This window comes from Chlamydotis macqueenii, chromosome 4 (genome assembly GCF_036417535.1).
Source record: "Chlamydotis macqueenii isolate bChlMac1 chromosome 4, bChlMac1.mat, whole genome shotgun sequence".
Lineage (NCBI taxonomy): Eukaryota > Metazoa > Chordata > Aves > Otidiformes > Otididae > Chlamydotis > Chlamydotis macqueenii.
This window is the reverse complement of record NC_141559.1, coordinates 4,610,132-4,632,662: the sequence shown is the minus strand read 5'-3', so window position 1 is coordinate 4,632,662 and position 22,531 is coordinate 4,610,132. Positions and strand designations below refer to the sequence as shown.

Below are 22,531 nucleotides of genomic sequence, written 5' to 3'. Positions count from 1 at the left end.
GAAACGGCGCTGGTGTCAGAAACGGAGCTCTGCTGGGGTTTCTGGCTCCGTTCTCCCTCAGTTACTACAAGGAGCCAAGGAGAACCCCCTGGCGAACCCTTTCAGTTTGCTTCAACTCGTGCGCAGGGAAATGCGCTGCTTTTCAAAAGTGGACTTGAAGTCTTCTTGGGTTCGGAAAGGCAAGTGCTACAGGGATCTCAGCCTGTGCTGCAGCTCCTGTTTCTCATGTGAACCAGAAAAACTATTAAAGTTTTTTAACGCAGACTAGACTATTTCTGTCGTGTGTTCAACTTGGTAAATGTTTGAGCAGAGGTCTGAAGGTGCAGGATGAAAATAGTGAGACATGAAATATTCATAATTGCTTACTCGAAGATTAAAAGAGAAATGGGTGCACAGACGAGAAGAGAATGTGTTTTCAAGCAGGTTCTCCACTCCTCTATGTGCACAATTCCTAAGTTGAACCACTGTTGCTACTTTATGATGATAAATATTTGAATCCTTCTTATTGAATTTGTCCTGATGCACCGGGAGTGAAAGGTGCTGTAAAACAGCTATGGAGCGTAGCGCAGGTGAGCTGGGGGTTCAGGGCTGGTGAAATAAAGCGGGGACTGTCCTGTGGTGTTGGTTCTGTGTCAGTACTGTGCTGGTTTAAATTAATCGTTTGACAGATACAGACAAGACCAGGGGAAGAATTTATTCCAAGGCAGCTCTGGATACGTGAGGTTACACAGCAATGAAAGACAGAGGAGAGGGAGGCAGCAGGGGCAGCATTTGAGTTGGGAGCCAAAGCTGTTACCCTTAAAGCCCGCAATCGGAGCACGTATCTCACCTGAATTGGTCCTGCCAAGCTGTCCCATGAGAAAATCCAAAGTTATCGCTGGATTTAAAACAAACAAACAAAAAAAAGGCTGAAAACCCAAACCACCCTGAATCCCAGTGCTGCAGCGGTGCGTCTCCAACCTGCTGTAACGAAAGGTTTTTCTCCTCCTGTTCACGTCCTGAATGACAGTATTGCCTCGCCGTGTACAGAGGACAGGTTCCCATGGGATTCGGTGCTGTTGGGCTCCGAAACCTCCTCCCTCAGGGCAGGGCTTCGAGCTGGGTTTGCGTTTCATGAGGTGTTTCTCTGGGCAATGTTTCTTTACTACAGGTATTTTCGAACGCTCCTAGGGCGCCTGCTGCCGGGTACATCCAGAGAAAGAATTGGATACCCAGGCATCTCCTCCTTGGAGCCAAAGGTTTCCAGAAAAAACATTTATTTCTTTTCGTACTGTTTTTGACATGGGATTTTTAACATGCCTTCTAATTTCTTTTAATGTAAAAAGAAAGGAAAACCCCAAGAGCTTTTAGTGCATTAAAGCACCTGGAGTAAATTGGGCAGCCTCCCGGTGCTTTTTCTAACTGTCCGTCTGCTGTCCATGCTCTGTCCTCTCCATGTTTTGCTCATTTTTAATCTTTCTCACCCTGTTTGAGATGCCTAAGCTCATCTTTTTCCCTGATTAATGGCAGCTTTACGACTCCCCTGGAGCAGCCCGTATTAGTGCGTGAAGGTGTTGTATTTCAGGGACACATATGTATAAATGCAAAAATAATTATTTGGTGATTGAAAAATAATTGAGAAGTGGTTACAGGTAGATTTTCTTAATTTGATCTCATTTGTGTTTATGTTTCGTAAGCTTAAGAGTTAAAACACCTTTCTTTGGTGTCTGTGATGATTTGCTGTAAGGAAAATAACGTTCCATACCACAGGATGGTGGCCACATCGGAACCCTGCGTTTCCATCCCTTGAATTCTTTGGGTGGAGTTCTTGGAGGTGATGCACCTTCTCTTGGTTGTTTGTTTTGGTTTCACGTTTATGTATCCTTGAGGACTTTGAATCAAAGGGACAGGAGCCAGGTCAGAAGTCTGCGTACAGGTTTCTCCCTGTCTGAATACGGCAGATACGGACGGGCGATTTGCAGGGAAGCTGAGCTCTGCGAGCCGGCCAGGTTTGCCGTTCCGCAGCTCAGCAGATGTTGTGTGGGAACTGGATGTTTTACTCTGGGGCGCCTCGCTTGCCTCGTTTGCAGCGGCAGAACCGCAGCTGGCAGCAGCGGTCATGACTGTATTAGATCTGTGAGTGAAGAGCCACAAGGTTGTTTCCTGCCCTGTGACAAATGCTACGTTCTGTTTATTCTTCATGAACATTTACAAAAGATATGCTCACTACTAAGTTCCTATCATTCAGCAAGCACCTTCCAATACACGACGCAAGCTCTTTATGCTGACAGCATTTTTTCACTTCTTTTTATAAGTTCTGGACCCTGAAAAAGAAGAGAAACCTCTATGAGCCATAGAGCGGGGAAGAGCAGGCACCTGTGAACAAGATAACCGAGGACGGCAGCAGCAGGTTGTGTTTCGTCACCTCTGCAAGCTGTGTGCAGAGTGCCGGTACCGGTGTTTAATACCCGGCTTGCTTTTACTGTCAGCTCAGGTTACCTTAGAACATCCGGGTTTTGTTGGAAAAACACTGAAACACAAGTTGATTAGGAAGAGTGAGTAGAATGGTGCTTTGCAGATATGCGCTTTGGGAGTATTAAAAGGTAGGGATTTCTGATTAATCAAAGAGAGAATTTGCTGTATTTGATCATTTAAAGCAAATCAAGGCCGCGACAGGAAAAGAGCGCAAGGCTCAAGGGCCGTGGGTGGTTTCTTAAAGTCCAGATAAGAAATATGGTGAAAAGAGAGAGAGAGATGACAAGTTTGAAGGTCGGTGAGCTAAAATAACACGGGAAAGACAAGAGGAAAACAGAGGTGGGGAGGATGAACAGGGAAAATGCTTTGACCTAAAACTGGAGTACATCCTTTCTCTCCCTGTTGCAGAGGAACTTTTCAAGAGTGAAGAACTGTCTGTTAGCCAGGGAGAGACCCTCGCCCGTAGCCTTCAACTGCGCAACCCCAGGGACTCCCGGGGCATGGCAGATGGACCCGAGCTCCGTATCTATAAATGGCTGCACGCAAACCCAGGACTAGAGAACTTCTCCAGCGATCACTGGGCTGGTGCACACAGCTACTCGTGCAGGCAATCAAGTGTGTCTCTGGGAGTGCACCTGCAGGAATTTTGGCCAGCCAGGCTTTGGATTTGCTGCTCAAAAGAGAAATTTACACTGGCATGGATCCCATGCTTTTGTGTGGCTTCAGAAGGTGGGGGTGAAAACAGAAACCATACCTCCTTGGCAAAACACGCCTCGCGGTTTTCTTCTTTGCAGCACTGTTCCCTCATGGCGGTGAAGGCCGCCGTGACAGAGGCCAGCTGTTCCTGCGTGAGCTGGGGCTTGTACTTGATGAGGGTGATGAGCATTCTGCAAGAAAAGCACAGCAAAGCCCTGTGAAGGTGGCAGGTGAGCGCGCGGCTGACGATGCGCTTCGCAAACGCTAGTCTGGCAAAGTCCCTGAGCTCTTACTGCCCACTTCCTCTGTACAGCTTTTTCATTTTTATTCACCACCCAGATATGTATTTGCAGCAGGGAGCGAAGGTGCGCCCCGTTCCCCTGTGAAAAAAAATACCAGTGCTCGTTTATGGGGTTGCTCCACCGTGAGTATCCGTGAATAAACTGTGCAGCGCCAGTTAATGGCCAAAGAGGTTTTCTGCTCGTGCAGTGCAGCAGGGGCCCAGCGTGCAAGTCTCCTCTGACCAAGGCAAGCAAACCAGAGTTTTTCAGAGACTGAAGGAGTGCATGGGATGAGGAAAAATGCGTGGGCTTTCCTGTTCTGGGAAATGAGCCCTCGTTAAGCCATAAAGGCCGTGCAGTTCTAGAGACTTTCTTCTCATCGAAGGCAGGTACGTATAGGTTAAACCAAATAGCAGAAGAAACTGGGACTGGCTTGAGAGGAAAGGAAAGAAGCTTGGAAGATGGGTTGAGGGGTGTGTGGCTGTTTTTTTCCATGGCCTGTTGCAGAACAAGGCAGCCAGACAGAGGGGACGAGGGAAAGGAGAGCATTGCCAGGATAAGAGTAAGAAATGCGGGTGTAACACAGGAAAATACGAGTCTTACTCCTGCTTCTTGTGCTGTAACTTCTCCTCTTCAGTTGTACACAAGTCTTCATGGAAGGTGAACAGGCCAGGAGTCAACGACAGGGGCACGTAATTCTCATCAATTTCCAGTTTCCCCAGGCAGGGCCGCCTGAGAGCGTAGGAGCTGCTGCAGCAGTGGCAAACCCCCGCGTTGATAGGCTCAGCCAGGTGTCGTCTGCATATTTCTCCAAGCACGAGATCCAGCTTTACCAAAAGAGGTGAAAAAAACAATTTTACATCACTGTTTTTGTTTTCAAAAATCCCCCAAACACATGCTGCTCTTAGTAAAGTGACACTGACTTCAGGCCGGCTCGACAGCTCAGTGAACATTCTCCTCATTTCCCTGTACCCCACGCTCCAGGACCTGCTGGCCGTGGAACTTGTGGCAGAGTTTCGAGGAAAAGTGGGGCCAAGATAAGGACAAAAACCACTCACGTTTTCCTCCGCGCAAGGCAGGAGCTTGTCCTGGCTCAGCTGGCAGCATTTGGAGCCGATGGCAGTCATTTGCTTGGTGAATTTTATCAGCTCTGCAGATGTCAGCTGAGGCATCTTCTTGGTGAAGCTCATGAGAAGCCTGAAATGATAATTTTGTTAATGTTGGCCACCAAGTTTGTGGGGAACCTCCAGTTCCAAAGGACTTTTAAAGACCAAGCACGCTCGGGAGTGCCCAAAGCCCCAGCTGCCTCCCCGGAGCAGGCTCGCTGAAGCCTAACTGGAAGCACGCAGGCAGCCGGGAGGTTTCGCTGGGATCGCTTTACACACTTGAAGTCAGGCACGTGCTGACGAACATCGCAAATGAGGGCCAGAGTTCCTCCGGGAGGCTCGTGCCTGCAGTTGCGTTTAAGCACAGCACATGGCTCAGCTGGCCCAGTTTGGCCCTGTCTACTGCAGTGAGATTTTTGGTGCCGTTGTTGATGTTTACATCTGCGGCAGGAGCTGCGTAGAGCCAAGGCTTTTGCAAAAGCACAGCACCTGTCTTTTGGCCAAATTTATTACTCTTACAGCTCAAAATGTGGCTATAAATCAAGAACATCAGAGGAAACATGGATGGGAGATTGATCAGCTTGTCACTTCACTGCTTCAGGAGCTGGGGTTAAGGAGAGAACTCAAGAGAGGCCAGAACATTGTCTTGGAAAAGGGGGAAAAAAAAAAATCTTAGGAGCCATTAATATATTGGTCCAACTATTCCAGTGATTTCCTTCAGCCTAGCTTTTTTGACATGCGCGGCTTTGCTCCAGCCCGAGTTGTGCCCAGCTGGTGTGGCAGTAATGTAAACAAATAAAAAAGTAATACTCGTTCTGGAAATAGTAATCTCCTTTCTCCTTGTAAATGTCACAGCTGGTCTTCATGACGCTTTCTGTTTCATAAATATGTTTCTTCAGTTCTTCCTCCTGGAAAAAAAAAAAAATTTGAGGGCTTATTGTGTCTGGGGGAATGCAAAATGCCGCGCTGCCTCACGGTGAGGCCTGAAGAGTGATAGGTACCCCTCATCTGATACACACCAGCCATTTTTAATTTGATTAGAATGTCCGCATCTCTCTGAAACCCCTGTAAGCTGCCTGGAAGTGATAAATCTCCACCTTCAATCACCTTGAAACACTTAATTTTGTATCGCTGCTGGCAAAGGCTGGGTCAGCGCCACAGGGGAGCTCCTAGCTTCAGGTACCTGCAGCACTGATGTCTGTACCTGAGACAACAACCACGGGCAGCTTGTACAGTGGCAAGCGGGCAACGGGCACGGCTAGGGAGCCCCAAAGCGAGCAGGGCTCACGGAAACGTTAGCTCCACCCCTGCCCCGGCATCTCTCTCTCTCCATGTTTAACTGCCTCGAAGGCTGCGAAGGCTCTGTCGATGCTTTTTTCCATATGGGAATCTGTTGGGCCTTGTCGTATTTGCTGGGTTTGTCGGAGGAGCAGTGGGTACTTGCTCCAGACCTGGAGTGGGAATATTCCCCGTTTAACCAGTCACGCGGTCACACGCTGGCAGCCACGGGTGTGGTGCGTGAAGCCCGACGGCACCCACCCCTCTGCTGCAGCAGCCGTCAGGAGCACCGGTTTTGCAGCACTCCTTCAGCAGGTCCTCGTATCCTTTACCGATTCTTAAAAGCATTTGAGCAGAGAACTCAGGGTGTCTCCTGGAGTATTCGTACAGAAACCTGCAATGTGCGGAGCGTCAGGAGTTAGAGATGAGCCAAAACAACTGCCCTCACGAGGTCGGGGACGGTAAGGACAGCAGGGTGCTGTCAAAATGGGTTTGTCTGGCATCCAGGGAGGATTTCAGAGCGTCTGGGCTTTAAAGTCCCAAGTGTGATCTTTTGAGGCAAGTATTGAAACAGCGAAACTGAGGAGTAGAGGGAGACCCGCGTTACCTGGCTAAGTGTGCATCTTTTTCCTGGGCGAAACGTTCACATATTCCTTTGTCTTCGATAAACTCCCTGACGTGAGGGGACAAGCCTGCAGGTTTATCATCATTTTCTGCATTAACGATGCATTCACTTCTTTGTAGCAGAGGCTTCTCACAGCACTTCTTAATTTTACTTGACAGGACGTCTTGGTTGGTGCACACGTAGTGTAGAATCTCTTCCTGTAAAGCAAAAAAAAGGGAATGAAGGAAATTTTACTACACGTTTGTTGGGTTTTTTTTTTTTTTTTGGATCAGTGTTTTTATCTCCACTTTCCAGAGAGAGCAGGTGAGTCCCAAAGGGAGGAGGCGGCTGGCAGACATCTGGCGGAACAAGGAAGAAGACTGAAGCCCCGCTGTGCTGCAGTCCCCTGCTTGCCATTTGATAGGTGCTACTAGGTAACCGCCCAAACGGAGAAGTTCTCTGGCTAGCTAGCCGCCGCAGACAAGCGGTGAGATAAATGGCTTTGCTATGTTAGGAGAAGGCAGAAACGAGCAGATACCGTGTTCTGCCCGAAGCTGCACAGAAAATACATGGCACAGCTACGAGCCGCAACCAAATCTGCTGAAGCAGTGCTGGGTTATTTTACTCACAAAGGGATCTTTCTGTCCTTCCTGATGACTTCACACCAGGAGAAGTCAATTGGAAGATCAGCTAGGTTTTTAGACTGAAGAGTTAAACTCTGGTTTTGGAGAGCAATCAGTACAGCGCAGGAGGAAAAAAAAATCTGAACACAACAGAAAAAATGCATTCGATTTCTGCAAAGGTATAAATATTAAACGAGCTTTACCCTGTCACGCATACAGTCCAGCGTATCTCCACGACAGCAGTCCTTGTGCATGTTAGCGATATCCATCACAAGCTTGTTAACGGTAACAAAATCAGCTTTGGGGAATTTTTGGCTTATCTGAACAAGTTTCCTACAACGAAGAAAAATACTTATTGTTTATACTCACGGTGTGAGACTGTGATAGCTTATCCCCATCGCCCTGTGGCAGGGGTCTCCACACTGCTCAGGAATGGTCTCTCCCTGCTGCCGCTGAAGTGAACAAGTACAAGTCCCCTGAAGCCAACAGCTGGGATTGTCAGAGTTAGCTAAGGCCCCTAGGTGAATTCCAGTGTGAAGTGATGGAAAGAAATGCGGTAGGTGGGCAGGAAATTACAGGAGCAACCTTTGTCAGAAATGGGTCACTGTACTGCGTGGAGGTGCGGAGCCACCCAGGCTTTATTTCCAAATAATGGCAAACGCGGGGCAGACTCACAGAGCCTTTAAGGTCCTTTCTCCAAACTTCTTCAGGATTCCACACGTGTGTTCCTGCCTCAGGCCCTGTTCTTTTACTGGCTTCAGCACCTTGGGTGCCTGGTAGGAAGAAGATGCAGGCCATGAAAGTGGAAGAAAGTAAAAGACAACGCTTTACACGAAAACTATTGCAGCAGCGGTTTTTTAAACAGGGAGTTTTTAATAGTGAAGGAAAATTGCTGTCCAAGCTGCAATATGAACTAACTGCTGTGCTTGCTATTTAGTCAGCAGCATTTATTAATTAAGTGTTCTGTGAAAAGAAACCAGAGCCCTTTTAGACAATAGTTCAGTGTTTTGAGCATAGAGGAAGAAATCACTGCCTGGGAGCTACATGACTGGCCTGTGCTTATGTTCCACCATGACAGGTAGCTTGCTCTGCACTTCTGGCACTGGTTACATGCGGGGCATTGTCTCTGCAGTGCAAATGCTCGGCCCAGCTGGAGATGGGTCACGGGGCTGCCAACAGGAAAAGTAAAATCTGATAGCTGCACTATGCACACCACCACGTCCTCTCTTGGGATCTTTCAACAAACCCAGCACAGGTAGCAGAGTCGGGGTGGGCAACACTGCCATCGCAGAGCGTGATGACTGCCTGGGGCTCCCTGCAAAGCTGCATCTGCCCAACGCCCCACTGTCAGGCACTTTCATTTAGGGATTCAAGCTGAGTATTTCGGTCTGGTTTCAGCCTGGCCTTAACAAGGTGAATTCTAATATCGAGTTCAGACGCTAAAAAAATAAATGGCTGATAGCTCTGCTTCGGTGTTTGTTTAGCTGTAGGAAAGTCCCTGTTGCACATTAATAAACCAAAGCCCTGCGGTGGAATACCTGTCTCCAAAAGCATTCCTCCGGGTTATGAGTGGGGGCTTCAGCACTTCCGCAGCAGTCATGCATCATCTCGTCGTACCGGAGAGCAACGGAAAGGATTGTTGGGGCGTACAGGAAAGGATGCCTTCTGGAAATCTCGTAGATAAAACTAAAACCGAGACAGAAATGCCTGTAGTTCTGGCGTCGGCCCTTACGTGCAGGGGGCAGCGCCTGCCGTACATTAAAATGATAGCTACTACGAGCGATCGTTTTCCTGTCACAAGGACAAGCTGTATAGTGCAGGGTTTATTGTGGAAAAATTCTGATGGGGCTGACGTTTTCCTGGAAGTTGAAGTCTCAAATCCTGCCAGTTCTGGCTCAGAGGCAGCAAAATATCTGCTGCTTAAGGACTAAAGGGAGGCCCTTCATTTCAGAAGAGTCTTCTACACAGACTATAATGAAATAGGCCAGATTGTTTGCCAATGGACCTATACCCAAGGCAGGAGGTGGCAGAACAGGCTTCACAGAGTGACAGTTGCAGCTAGAGGAGGTATGCAAATAATTCACGTTAGGAAGAAACGCGAGCACGAGATTACAGACAATCTTAGACTGAACTTTTTGGTTGATAGTGCATTTGCTGTCTCGAGGCTCATAACCGTCCTATCCAGGCAACGAATCGATGATTTATTTACTTACTATCCTGTTAATGAATGTTGATGCTGTGAATGGTTTTTGCAGGCAGCTTCAGCATTTGGCCTTTCAAAAGGAGAAACGAACCCTCGCGATGAATTTTTAAGGGAGAGGAAGCAGTCATTTCTTTCAGGATCCTTTTTAGCGCAGCAATCAGTAAACCCAGGCAAATTTTCCTCCTGGCATATTGTATCGAGGAAAATCCTGTCCTGTGACAAATGAGAAAGAAATTAATTTGTGTGAGGATTCCATTTTACTCCTGCGGGCTCTCCGAGGAGGCTGCCTGCAGCCATCAGGCCCTAACTTGCACAAACTCACAGTTATCCCTCTGTTACCTCCTGCTTTGGCTGCAGGGAAAATCAGGCTGACCTCTCAAACCTGCAAGCGATGAATTCTCAAACGCTGATACCTGCTGTTGTGCCCAGACAGACTTCAAAGTGCAACGGTTTTCACACGCTCTGAACTCGTCATGTTATTCGGACCCTTTCTCTTGCTAACAATCAAGATGATGGTGCCATTTGGACACTCCAGTTTGCAGCACAGCAGGATCTGTGCTTCCTAATTACACTCAGATTGGTACAACGACGAAGGTCCGGCTGTCAGTCACGCCTCAGCTGGCGACTGTTTTAATTCAGGGTTTCATAGAATCATAGAATCACATGGTTGGATGGGACCTATAAGATCATCTAGTCCAACCGTCTTCCCACTACCATTGCTGCCACAGCTACTAAACCATATCCTGTAGCTCCTCATCAAGCCGCCTCTTGAACACTGCCAGGGACGGCGACTCCACCACCTCCCTGGGCAGGCCGTTCCAGTGCCTTACCACTCTTTGAGAGAAAAAGTTTTTCCTCACGTCCAATCTAAACCTCCTCTGGTCCAACTTGTGGCCATTTCCTCGGGTCCTGCTTGTTGCCTGGGAGAAGAGGCCAAACCCCTGCTCATCACAACCTGCCTTCGGGAAGCTATAGAGTGCAATGAGATCTCCCCTGAGCCTCCTCTTCTCCAGACTAAACAATCCCAACTCTCTCAGCCGCTCCTCATAAGACTTGTCCTCCAGACCCCTCACCAGCTTTGTTGCCCTTCTCTGGACACGTTCCAGGGCTTCAATGTCTTTCTTGTAGTGAGGGGCCCAAAACTGAACACAATACTCGAGGTGCGGCCTCACCAGTGCCGAATACAGGGGGATGATTACCTCCCTGCTCCTGCTGGCCACACTATTTCTAATGCAGGCCAGGATGCCGTTGGCCCTCTTGGCCACCTGGGCACACTGTCGGCTCATGTTCAGCTGAGCATCAACCAACACCCCCAGGTCCCTTTCCTCTTCACAGTCCTCCAGCCACTCAGCTCCGAGCCTATAGCGCTGCATGGGGTTATTGTGGCCAAAGTGCAGGACCCGACACGTGGCCTTGTTGAACCTCATGCCATTCAGCTCAGCCCAGTGATCCAGCCTATCCAGATCCCTCTGAAGGGCCTCCCTACCCTCAGGCAGATCAACACCGCCACCCAACTTGGTGTCATCTGCAAACTTACTGAGGGTACCTCAATCCCCTCGTCTAGGTCATCAATAAAGATATTGAACAAGATGGGCCCAAGTACCGACCCCTGGGGGACACCACTTGTAACAGGCTGCCAGCTGGACTTGACTCCATTAACCACCACCCGCTGGGCACGGCCCCCTAGCCAATTCTTTATCCAAAGAAGGGTATACCTACCCAGTCCACAGGCAGCCAGTTTCCCTAGGAGAATACTGTGAGAGACCGTGTCAAAGGCCTTGCTGAAGTCCAGGTAGACCACATCAACAGTCTTTCCTTCATCCACCAGTCTGGTCACCCAGTCGTAAAAGGAAATGAGGTTGGTCAAGCACGACCTGCCTTTCGTGAACCCGTGCTGGCTGGGCCTGATCCCCTGGATGCCACTCATATGCCGAGTGATCTCACCCAAGATGATTTGCTCCATAACTTTCCCAGGTACTGAGGTCAGGCTGACAGGCCTGTAGTTCCCCGGATCCTCCTTATGGCCCTTCTTGTAGATGGTTTGTTTCAGTGTGTCTAATAAATCAGAAATGAGTCGCAATACAGACTGCCGTTCCTGTTTCATGATTCACCCTGCCAGCTCCGAAAGTGTGTTGGAACAGACACCATCAAAAACCGAGAATGGGAGTTAATGGAGTGGAGCAAATGCCTATAAACATCATATTTGCCAGAAATTCCTAATGTGGCTTCTGCATTTTGTTACACCAGCCATAAAAGCACAACTTCCTGAACACCTTTAAGAAAGATTTCAAAAGATGCTGTGATATTTGGGGTGGGAGGAGGAGAGGGGCTTTCTTTTCCTCCACTTATCTTGAGGTGCTTTACAGACGGGAGCCTGGAGAACGCATCAGTAAGGCCAAACGTGCATGCACAAGGAAGTCAGGTAAAGTCTCTGGGAAAACGCATACCAGGGCTTTGAAATTACAAGTCACTTCTGAAAATGCCTGGCACATTAGGAGCAGAAATGTGCTTACCAAAGGCTTCAGACACTCCGGGCTGTCTGTGGCTGCAGCAGCGCACCTTTTGGCAAGGTCCGTGACATCTTCAGCCATTTTAACCGCTTTGCCAAACGTGCCTCCTTGCACATACTGAGCAAACATGATCATGGCGCTAGAGAAGAACACACAGCGTTAAACCTGCTGCTGGCTACCTGAAAACTAACTCTGTAACTTTTACATGTGAGACAGTAAGAGGACTTGTATCACGCTGGGCAGAGCTGGGGCGGGCTGGCAGAACGGACGAGGGTTTGACTCACGGTATGTGTTCATTTGCAAATACACAAGGATGCCCAGAGAGGCGGTGGATGCCCTGTCTCTGGAAACGTTCCAGGCCAGGTTGGCCGGGGCTCTGAGCAACCTGATCTGGTTGGAGTTGTCCCTGCTCCTGGCAGGGGGTTGGACTGGGTGGGCTTTAACCGTCCTTTCCAACCCAAACCATTCTGTGATTCAGTGGTGACAAATTTGCAACAGACGCTTTACCTGGACAACTTACATAGCTTTAAAATTATTCTCCTGCAGCTGAGAAAAACGTTGGCCGATGCTGGTTTTTTCCTCTGAAAAACAAGATAACCTGAATTTAAAAAGTTTACTAAATGCTTCATCAAATACCCTTTTTTTTTTGTACTGGAGTCTTAGAGAAAGATAACTTGGTGCCTAGGGTACTAGCACAGGGAGGAGGAAAGCATAAGATCAAACTCCCTATTTGACTCGAGCACGAGGACGCGACACTGTTTGTTTCTGAGTTACACTACGATAGGGCTGAGATAATTTCCCTGCCTAGCTCAGGCGCTGTGGGGAGGAATACGCTGCAGGGCGATCAGCTACTGTGATGAGGCACCTCATGTGATTTAATAAGCACCTTACAAACCACCTTGTAAGCCTGCCTTAGCTATTTAAAGGTGTGCTGCGCAACTCTTTCGCCACAGATGAAGGATTTTCTGTGCAGAAAACGGGATAAATTGAGGGCTACATCGGTAGGCAAAGCTCCTCAAAAATTCACAGAGCGGCATCCTTCTGTCCGTGTTGTGAACTGCCACAGAGGAAAACAAATGTGTTCAATCTATGTGAAGATCCTGTGCAGATATTTTTCCTTTGCCACTGGGCCTCTATTAATGGGCAAAACTAAATGCAATAATTTCTTGAGTTCCTCGTTTGTCAAAGAATATTCTGAGAGATTAATTTTAAAATAAGAGGTCTGTTCCCAAATCAAGATGTTACTGTCTCACCCTTGTGTCGGTAGGGCCGAGCTCAGTTTAAAAGGGTCAAACAAATCACAGAAATTAGGCAGCTCCTCCCTCTGAGTAATGCAGGGGTGTCAACTGAGATGATAACATGAGATAAATAACACAAGGATGGGTTCTCTTTTACACCATTGGGTTAGAAAGATGAAAAAAAAGTTGCTTCATAATAACAACATGCAATGTGAAAGAAGCATCTAAGCCAATGCTATGGGAGGTTTTCAGCTGTCTTATTTTAGGTGAAGAGAGAGTACGACCCCTCCAAAGGATGACAGAGAGCAACAGCGTAGCTTAGCTACTCTGAATAGCATCCCTGGAAGCATCCCTCGCAGGACCTCTCTGTCTCGCTTCCTCGTGGACTGTGAGGCGGGGCTGGAACAACCACAGGCTTTACTTCAGCAGGTTTTGGGTTACCTAAAATCAGTGGCACAACATCCTTGTGGGTTAAACTCCTGTTCAATACACTTCCTCTCGCTAACCTGCACTCTACACAGCTTCTCAAGCCATAAAGCAGCAACATATCTACGGCTGATTAAAAAAAAATATGTATACACATGTTTTGTTGCATACCTCTGACCCGTAAGAAAATACCCAGTGGCACACTGAGCTACCAACCACGCATGCTCAGTTGCAGCCATCAGTATTATACAAAAGAAGAGTAAAAACATGAGACGTTCTTACCTATGTCCCGATAACTTCTAGGCAGGGCTTTAACCACCGTAAGGCTCACCAATAAAATAACATAAATGATTCTTCTCCAGTTCATCCTGTCAGATATTGGCAGGGGCCTGGAGTGAGCTTGGTTCATCTGTGAAAGGCAGAAAGAATTAAGAGGAAAGAGTTCCTTTTATACTCTCCCAAACAATTTCTGGTTAATCAAAACCCTTTTACTGTCATATGTAACATCAGCCCTTTTGGAATAGTCCCACAATAATTAGACAGGCCATTATTTGCTCAGTGTGATGAACTGACCAGCTTCTTGCAAAGAAAAGACCTTGGAGATTCTTTTTTTTTTTTTCCTGAAATTTAGATAAATAAACATTTTAAACTTATCACACTTCAAACAAGAAGTTTAAACACTCCTTGGGCTTTTTATCATGCATACTGATCTCATCTACTTAAAAATTTGTTCAAAGGTGACTGCTGGGCAGAAGATGCCTTCGTAACACATTGTTGACTGCAAAATCCCAAGTTCAGCTGTTAACCTGACGTTTTTGCATCTCTCCCTGCTGAACAAGGGATCCCTGGGATCCCTTGCTCCCAGCTCCCAAGGTGTCGTGGTGAAAAGGCTCAATTACGTACCCCCTACAATATTTTTGCAGCATTAACAACTGCCATCAGAATGTCCCCTAATATTGAAACAACACTTTAAAAATGTAGAATTAAGGGAAAATTACATTAATGACTTCTGTAAAAGTATGCTGTAAGCATCGGCATGATAAAAATACAAATTTTTGGAGACAGGATGGCTTTAGGGAGCCACAGGCATCTATAACAAAGAGCTAGGTGGATGAGGATACGCGTATTCGGTCTGAAGGAGAGGCAAAGACAGATTTTTATTTCTTTAGAGAGAAAATGGCAAAAGCCCTTGTGCCGTGCTGCAGGACGATGATGAGGGTTGTTCGTTATCACGTGAGATGATATTGAAAGGGAAAAGGATTCTGAGCGGGAAGGTGGGAGCACCACCATCAGAGCAGATCCAAAATCTGAGGTGAAACCACATCTGTTGAGGAAGACAGAAACAAGCTCTGTCACACCGTTAAATAAAAAAGCCCATAAGAAATACAGAAATCTACTTGAAAGAACCAGGTCTGGAGGTTATGGGCCATCTTTCTACTCATATCATCCTCATTAAGGCCACAGGAGCAGACCAGAGAAAGCTTTTCTCATCCAGCTGCTTCCAGAAAGCCAATTCCCTTGCGCTCTTGGGAATCTACGGTCTCTCATGTCTGCTGGCTGCAGATTCCTCCCTCCAGCCACCCGGACTCGGCCGTGTCCCGTGTTGAGGCTGACAGAGCAGAGTCCCCGCGGGGGTAATCTGGGCACCAGCCAGGGTGCTCCTGCTTCCTTTCTCCAGAAGCAGCAGGGAGAGACGCAGATCCATCCTCTCATTTTCAGAGAAACACCTTCATACAAGCTTGGTACTGTAAGCTATAAAAAAAATGTTGCTGTAAGCTGAAAAAGGAGGTGGGGGTGTATTTCTTGAGGCAGAGCTGCAGAAACAGCTGAGACCCTGGTGTCAGAAACCTTGTAGAGCAGGTTCTTTGGCCCAAAGAGTGTGTTTCAGAGATTACATATGTGTAATGTGTTGTCTTAAGTGTTTCTGGAAGCTGCATTTGGCTGCTGCATTAGAAATCCTTTAAATTCAGTTTCCCTGCTGCTCTTTTCCATGCTTAGCAGGATGGTTAATGACTTTTCACTTTTCTTTGAAAATACTTGCTGCAATCTGTCTACTTATAGTGAACACTCTCTCATTTGCGAGAGGGAAATGTATATACAATATTTAACTGGAAAGAAAGAGTGTGCCAAGCACTAGACATGAGATCCAGTGATGAGCTTAGGTTCTCATTAAGAGTTCCCCTTGTTCTCCAAAGGATGGAAATCATGTTGACCTATGCAGGTTTACACCTATTGAGGACCCAGCTGGCTCCAGAACTTCTCAGAAACTGGCTGGCGAGCTCCAGGTAGAGCTCAAAGCAGCTGATGGCCATCAGGGTGTGGAGCTGCGAATTCCCAACAGCTGGGGAAGACTGGTGGGGAATGCTCAGCACGCTCTTGAAATGTGTGCCTGGTTCCTCCTTTCAAGCTTTTTTTGCTCTGTGTGTTACCCAGCTGAGAGGTGAGTTTGTTTTTATTGTGTTTTTGTTTTATTTTATTATGACTGTGACCTGTGTTAGGGGAAGGTTTCTGTGTCTTAGGCTGGGACGTGCTCCTGGCAGACTTCACTCATTTATCATCATTCTCAAACTAGGCTGACAAAGTGCAAATGTGTGTGTCCAGAGCTCAGCTAGCTTGTTTCTGTTATCACTCATGAGAGCAGAACTTAGGAGTCCACTTGGATTTTGTTTGGGTTGGTTTCTTCATGGTTGTATCAATATTTTAATTATTTTTCTTGAAATTCAACAATGGTGTTTTCTGGTAATGGCAGTAGTACCTGTATAGAACTCAATTACGTGGTTTATTTATGCTTACAGAGTATTGCTCTGGTCAGTTCCTGAGCGTTCACTCTAACCGCAGTAATGTTCATAGGAACTTTATGCACTTGGAAGAATGGAGCTTCTTCCTGAGTAGTAAGAAGCTTGGTTTAAAAAAAAAAAAAAACTGAGCTGCTGTGATGTGATATTTGGAGCTATTTTCTCTGCAAGTAACTTCAAGGACAGGGATGTGCTGTATAAGAGGCGTGTTGGAACTTTATAAACTGTTTTACAAAGAAAACCTATTTTGGGTTTGTGTTTTTAGATGGAGATATCATGAAAGGAGGCTGGGTAGATTTGATCTAATAATGTTTTTTCGGATACATCTTGTTTTGGTACTGAGGTCTCTTGTCTGAGGAAGATAAGATACAGCGACAGTTATGAAAAAAAGAGTTGGTGATTCCCCTCCTCCTCCTCCCTCGTGTTTCTCTCCCTTGCAGACCCAAATGACTACGGGCCTTAGGGGTCCCTTAGGTGATGCAATTCCTTTCCCATCCTGGGGAGCCTACTGCAGGTAGCTAACCTGAGCCCAGGCTCGCACGTGGCTGGTGCTGGGTCCCCTGGTACGTAGGACACCAGCAGTTCTGACGCTTTGCTACCTCTTGTCTAGCGTGCAAAGCCATTTGGTGGCAGCAAGAACAAGTCTGTGTTTCACGCCTGAGGTCTCCCTACTTAGACCCACTGCTCCATTGAGCAGCAGTATGACTGTTTCACTGCTCAGGAAAGCTTTATCCGTATCTAACTTAGCTCTGTCTTTGTAGGACTGAGCCTGCCGCTTCCTGTGTTCAGTAAAGGCTCGTACATCCTTCCTTGTCTTCTGTGCGATTTTGGTTTTTCACAAAGGGAAGAAAAATAAAGATGACCGTTAGAGAATGAGGGGTCGCTGGTGCAATTCTTCACTGCCTTCCTGTACATAGCTGTTTCAAAAGACACAAGTGAATAGAAACGTGGGCAGACAGGCAGACGGGTTTATGTGTGTCTGTATGTACGTATATACATTTCAAACATCCTAGTTCTTTTAGCTCTTTACTCTGCCAAGAGTGTAAAGCTGAGGTGGTCACAGAGTGCCCTTGAAAAATCTCATTTGTAGGGCATTTTATTCTGTATTGTTAAAAATAAAGAATCCAGCTGGTGTGGGGGTTGGCTGATGTGTATGGAAACAGCCTATGCTGTCTGGAAGGCATGTAGCACTGACTGTAAGTATTGTGACCGGCTTCTCTGTACTCACTTGAGCTTGCATATACCCTGGTTGATCAAGAAATACACCCGATGTGCGAGATGCAGCTTGCAGTGGTTGTTCTGCTGAGCGCGTTTGCCCGCAGGGGTAGCAGAGTTACTCTTAGGGTGGTGGGTGGCAGCTGTTCTGCCCTGGCAGCACAATCTTCTGCCTTTTTGGAAATGAGGAATCGCTCCCTGCTATGAAGAACAAGAACTTGTAATGATTGATTTAAAAACAGGAAGACAAAAGTATGGTTTTAAATGCTAAAAATGCAACACAGAAAGTATGGTTCATTTTTGCAGGTTTGTTTACTTTTCATTGAAAACCCCGACCCTTTCCTCCTCATGTTTCAGTAATTCCTTTGTGGTTGAATACACAGAATTTTCCAAGGAAAGCCAAAACCATTTCAGCTTCTCTATGTTATTCAGTTAGTTAATGGCAGATTCCCCAAGAAAACTCACTTTCATGGAACATATTTGAGTCTTTTCTGCAAAATATTTAGCTCAAAAATGAACAACAGTCCTCCGTCCTCTTTAGGTGTGCGTGAATGGCATTCCAAGTGCTCTGAACCGGGGTTATGCTCAGCTCCTCTTGCTAACGTAGGCTGAAATTGCCAGGCATGCCATGGCAGCGTGGGCTAGATCCAGCCCAATTCACCTGAGAGCCTTTGGCAGGAATGTTACAGCTTGAGGTTTACTGAAGCAAAGCAGAGATTTGTACTTGGCTTTGAGGGCCTACTTAGCAGCTTACTGGAGACAGCGGCAGGTTTTTTCTTAGGATCACTTGCAACCATATGACATTTGGCACTTATTGCTGAATCTGCACCTCACAACATAAGGTGGGGCAGAGGGCATATGATAGAAAATATTATTACCTGTGTGGTTATCAGATCTTCTCCAATGTATGTAGCCTGGAGGCAATACAGGGAGGAAATCCGAGTTGTTCACTTAATTGCCGCAAATGATTTGGCGATGACGGGAAGTCTGATGGTAAGAATTGCTCTCTTCAGCCCCTGCAAATGACTAATTATATCAAAATAATTACCCAATTTCTGTTTGATCGGGAGTTTTTTTCCTGAGTGGGGGTATGTTTTGCCAAAAGTGCATGTCTTAACCTCTTTTCTGACTATATATGTAATCTGGACCTTGTTATTTCTAAAAGGCTTTATAAGTTCACAGACTATCAGTACATGGAGAAGTATGACCTCTTTAGTGAAAAACAGGCAATTTTTGATACGATCCGATTCCAGTTCTTTTAACCTGAAGGAATGAAAAGATTCATGTATGATGTACGGCTTCTCCTTTTTTTTTTTGTGTCATTTTTCTGCGCTTTGCGTAGCTCTGTAGTTTGAAATGAACGGTCAGTTTTTCCGTGAGTCTTTGTCTTGGTGTTAACCCTGTGGGTGTGTCAGCATGTCAGCACAGGAGACAGGCTCACCTCTTGCAGTGCAGGTGGGAGCATGCCCCGGCCACACAAGCCTACGTGCTGCTGTAAGCTGGCAACCAGCTCCTGCGTCCTTTGGTTTCTCTGAGTCACTTGGCTGGGAATGAAACAACTTTCCTCACTGCTTTTCTGGCAGCACTTCTCTCGGTCCCAGGAGGACTCGTCTGTCTGGGTGTTGGTAGCATAGGTCTCGTAGCATGCTAACACAGGAGAAAGCATGCTAACACAGTCTTTACGGTCTGGATCTGTTAAACAGATCTCCCTTTTGAGAGGCAGAAATGGGCATACAACAGAGTGTCAAATGCAGATGGCTCCCAAGAGGGGCTCCAAGGAAGTTAGCAAACCAGAATCTCCTCCTTGGTCCCTGTGCACCATACGTAAAACCTCACCCCTTACAGGGGCCGATGAAGCTCACCAGATCAGGGGGCTGCTGCTCATGCTGTCAGTCCTTCAGTGTTACCTCATCTAAGGTCAAGCGCTAGAAATCTTGCCTTGTCTTGAGCTGCTTTGGTTCTGGTAATTTTTTCTGGAGTACTGCAAAGAGAAACAAGAAGGAACTAGGACTGTTAACAAGCAGACAGATGAAATCTTCTTGTACAGGACATGTACACCTCTGTTCAGGAGTTCAAGTCCCAGTCTAGTTAAAGGGGTGGTGTTGGTGCCAGTATGGCTTCATCGAGAGAACAGAGTGTCTGCTTTTGCTCTGCAGGATGCTTCCTTTCACACCACAATGAAATGGTTTCATTGGATATAACCTTGTTCTGCTTTAGGTAAGGATGATTTCCTGGAGAGGCTCTTCCACTTTCAGTGCAATGGATGTGCTTTGGGAGATGCTGGACTGAAGTAGTTATCACCTTGCAAAAGTAATGAAAGAAGTAATCACTGGTCCTGAGTGGTTCTTGGGTATTGGGAGGGGGATCTGCAGCCCAGTATTTAGAGTGAAAGCTTTAAAGGAGTGATGTTGCATACGTGTTTGTTACCAACACAATATGCCATGTATTGGGAAGCAAAGCAGAGACGCCAGCTGATTATGGCAGCGTAAGATGAACCTACAACATCTGGAATGGACGAAGTAAGAAACTGCTCAAGTGAAAACCCTTTGCCCTCCACCCACCCTCCCCTTAGCTCCCTAAGCAAAAAACTCTGACTTCTATCTGTGTTCCAAAGCCCACCATGGGTCGATTGCAATTAAACTGGACACAACAAAGTACAAAGGGTGAGATTTATGGCTTGTCCTTGCCTTTATCTGGCACCCGGAGGCGTGATGGTCTAGCCAAGCGAAACACCAGGGCTGAACGTCAAAACAAGTTATCTTAATACACCACCATCGCTGTTATCTTAACACAACACAAACTTAGGTTGCGGTGAGCTGCTTACATAGCGCTTTTGAGTAAAGCAGGGAAGTTACTATACCTGCCTACAGGTAACAAACCAAAGTGCATGCGCTTCGGAGAAGGCCCCAACTAATTCCTTGCAGCTGCAAGGAAAGGCACTGCTCCCGAGACAGTGAGTACTGTACAGCTCGCTCTGGATCTAGCAGAATTTTAGTTTTTGGAGTACAAATTCTCCCTTTGCTCCTGGAGTCAAGTGTCTGGCATTGACTTGTCCAGGCTTTCTCTTCTGACAGAGTCATCCTTCCATTGGGTCGGTTTTTTTACACTGGTAGTGCTCCTAAGATGACTCCATTTGCAGCCTACCCCTTGGGTGTGACTCTTAAGGTAGCCTCACAGAACAGCTCCCCTTCCGAAGCCATGCCGCCTGATATTTCAGACCACTTTCCGAAGGCGATGGGCGTTTCCCTGGGTTCAAGTGCATGCAGTGGCTATTTTTGCCTTGCACCTGCAAGAGGAAAGTCATTCTTCCACTCCGCTGGGTTTCTGTAAGAGTCTGCCTGAGATGCTTTTTCCAGTCAAGGACCCTGTCTCAGGAATTTTATCCCATGATCTTTTCCTAAACAGGCCAACGCTGCAATGGATCGTTGGCTCCTGTCCCATCTTCATCTTTTCCTGATAACTTTTAGGGTGTTGATGTAACAAATAAGGTTATGGTTGAATAAACAACTTTAAAGATCAGTTGTGAAGCTCTGATAAGTAGCAGCATAAAAGGAACAACTCCTTAGGAGAAGGGGAGGGATGCATTTATGCTGACAGCAGTGCTCTGGCTGACTGGGCGTGCTGTTGCCCACTCGGTTGTTCACAGAAAGGCGAGAGGCCTTCAGAAAACCCGTATCTGCCTTAAAATTGATGTGCTAGTTTTCGGTTTGTTTTCCCCCTTGAATACTCAGGAATATTTGTGTAGTTTTCAGTGAGTTCTAGGGTCTCAGTGCTTGCTGCCATAGAAAGAATATAAAACCTGAAAGACTCAAATAACCTAAGAAAAGCTGCTGCATGAAAACAAGTCACAGGTATCATGCTAACAGTTACCGTAAGAGTTGGCCTTTCTGGAATTTGAAGCTGTCATACAGGTTTCGTAGCAGAAATTTAAATACGTTCCAGGTAATAGGGGGAGGTTTCCCTACCTCTTTAGGCGATGCTGAAGTGGCTGATGAACATTTCTGTACAAGTGCAGTCTTATGTACAGCTGCAGGTGTGCTTACTCCTTTTCCTTCTGAAATCAGACTCTACAAAGAGAAAAGGAAAGGCACCGTATTACAAAGAAACCCAGGTGGACAAAAATGTGTCAGTTGTGGAAAACCACAGCCCAAAAGAGAGCCCCAGGTATACAAGGAAGGTGACTTGTCAGGGGAGCAAAAGCTCTGAAGAAGTTGTTTTTAAAACCACATCAACACTGAGGCTTAAGATACTTCTTTAAGCTCTGCAGCTTGGCTGCAGCACTCTATCTTTATGCGAACTGAAAGATGCTGTGACATCCAAGAGTGAAATAGATGGATTCACATGAAGTGTAGAAATGGTGTTGGGGGGAGGGAAAGAAATTCTTTTAACGTATTTTTGGTATGTTGATGTTCGACATTACTCTCTTGACACATTATTCTTCTCAGCATTGATGAGTGATAAATGCAGCCTGGAAATAATTTATATATGAATTCTATCTCTATTTGGAGCCAGCATAATTACAGACACATGAATTATAAACAGACTTTAAATCACTACGTCTCAGTTGAATTCTTAACCTGCCTTGTATTTGGAATTATTCAACGTGCAGTGGAAAAGCCATAGGAGATGTGACAGGAAGCTAACCAGCACACCTAAGAATCCTAATGTGAGATGGCATGGGGGTTAGCTGGAAATCTAATGAGAAATCCACTCTTCTTGATAGATCTGTGGGGCTAGTGCTGATTTCTGCGCCTCAGAATCTTCACCGAACCTCTTCCTCAAACAAGCCTAACTTGTCCTACTTAACTAGAGCGGGTTAGTTTTAGCTGCAGTGAATGCCAGCTTTTTGGACGATGAGTTAGATAATGGGAATGGTCTTTATAATGACTGTTTATGCTCCCTTAAACTAAGGGAAAGGTGCTTAACTGCACCTGACAAATGACTCTTGCTCCAATTCACAGAACCTTATATCTTGAATGAGATGTTTGTGAATGCCTTGGGGCGATGTAAACTTTTATAAACCAATCTGTAAGTATGACTTTGAATGTCCAAACCTTTCAGTCATAACAAAATTGATCATTCTTCCTTTTAAATTTGCAACC

At 46.4% G+C, this 22,531-nt stretch overlaps 1 protein-coding gene across 2 annotated transcripts; it reads right to left on the bottom strand.

The window, feature by feature from the left end:
• Nucleotides 1-673: 673 nt before the first annotated feature.
• LOC104486140 (alpha-fetoprotein-like) lies at nucleotides 674-21,491 on the bottom strand. 2 transcript variants are annotated; one of them, XM_086746650.1, is made up of 15 exons: nucleotides 21,395-21,491; nucleotides 13,702-13,828; nucleotides 12,276-12,336; nucleotides 11,759-11,894; nucleotides 9,256-9,458; nucleotides 8,581-8,728; nucleotides 7,718-7,815; nucleotides 7,246-7,375; nucleotides 6,423-6,637; nucleotides 6,077-6,209; nucleotides 5,348-5,445; nucleotides 4,490-4,628; nucleotides 4,035-4,258; nucleotides 3,209-3,341; nucleotides 674-2,303 (listed from the first exon to the last, which is right to left on the bottom strand). In XM_086746650.1, the coding sequence occupies exons 2-15, from the start codon at nucleotides 13,826-13,828 to the stop codon at nucleotides 2,259-2,261; spliced, it is 1,890 nt and encodes a 629-aa protein (XP_086602776.1). In that variant the 5' UTR covers nucleotides 21,395-21,491; the 3' UTR covers nucleotides 674-2,258. The 2 variants fall into 2 exon arrangements, with proteins under 2 accessions (XP_086602776.1, XP_086602775.1); XM_086746649.1 differs by having other exon boundaries at nucleotides 674-2,147.
• Between the last annotated feature and the right edge of the window lie 1,040 nt (nucleotides 21,492-22,531).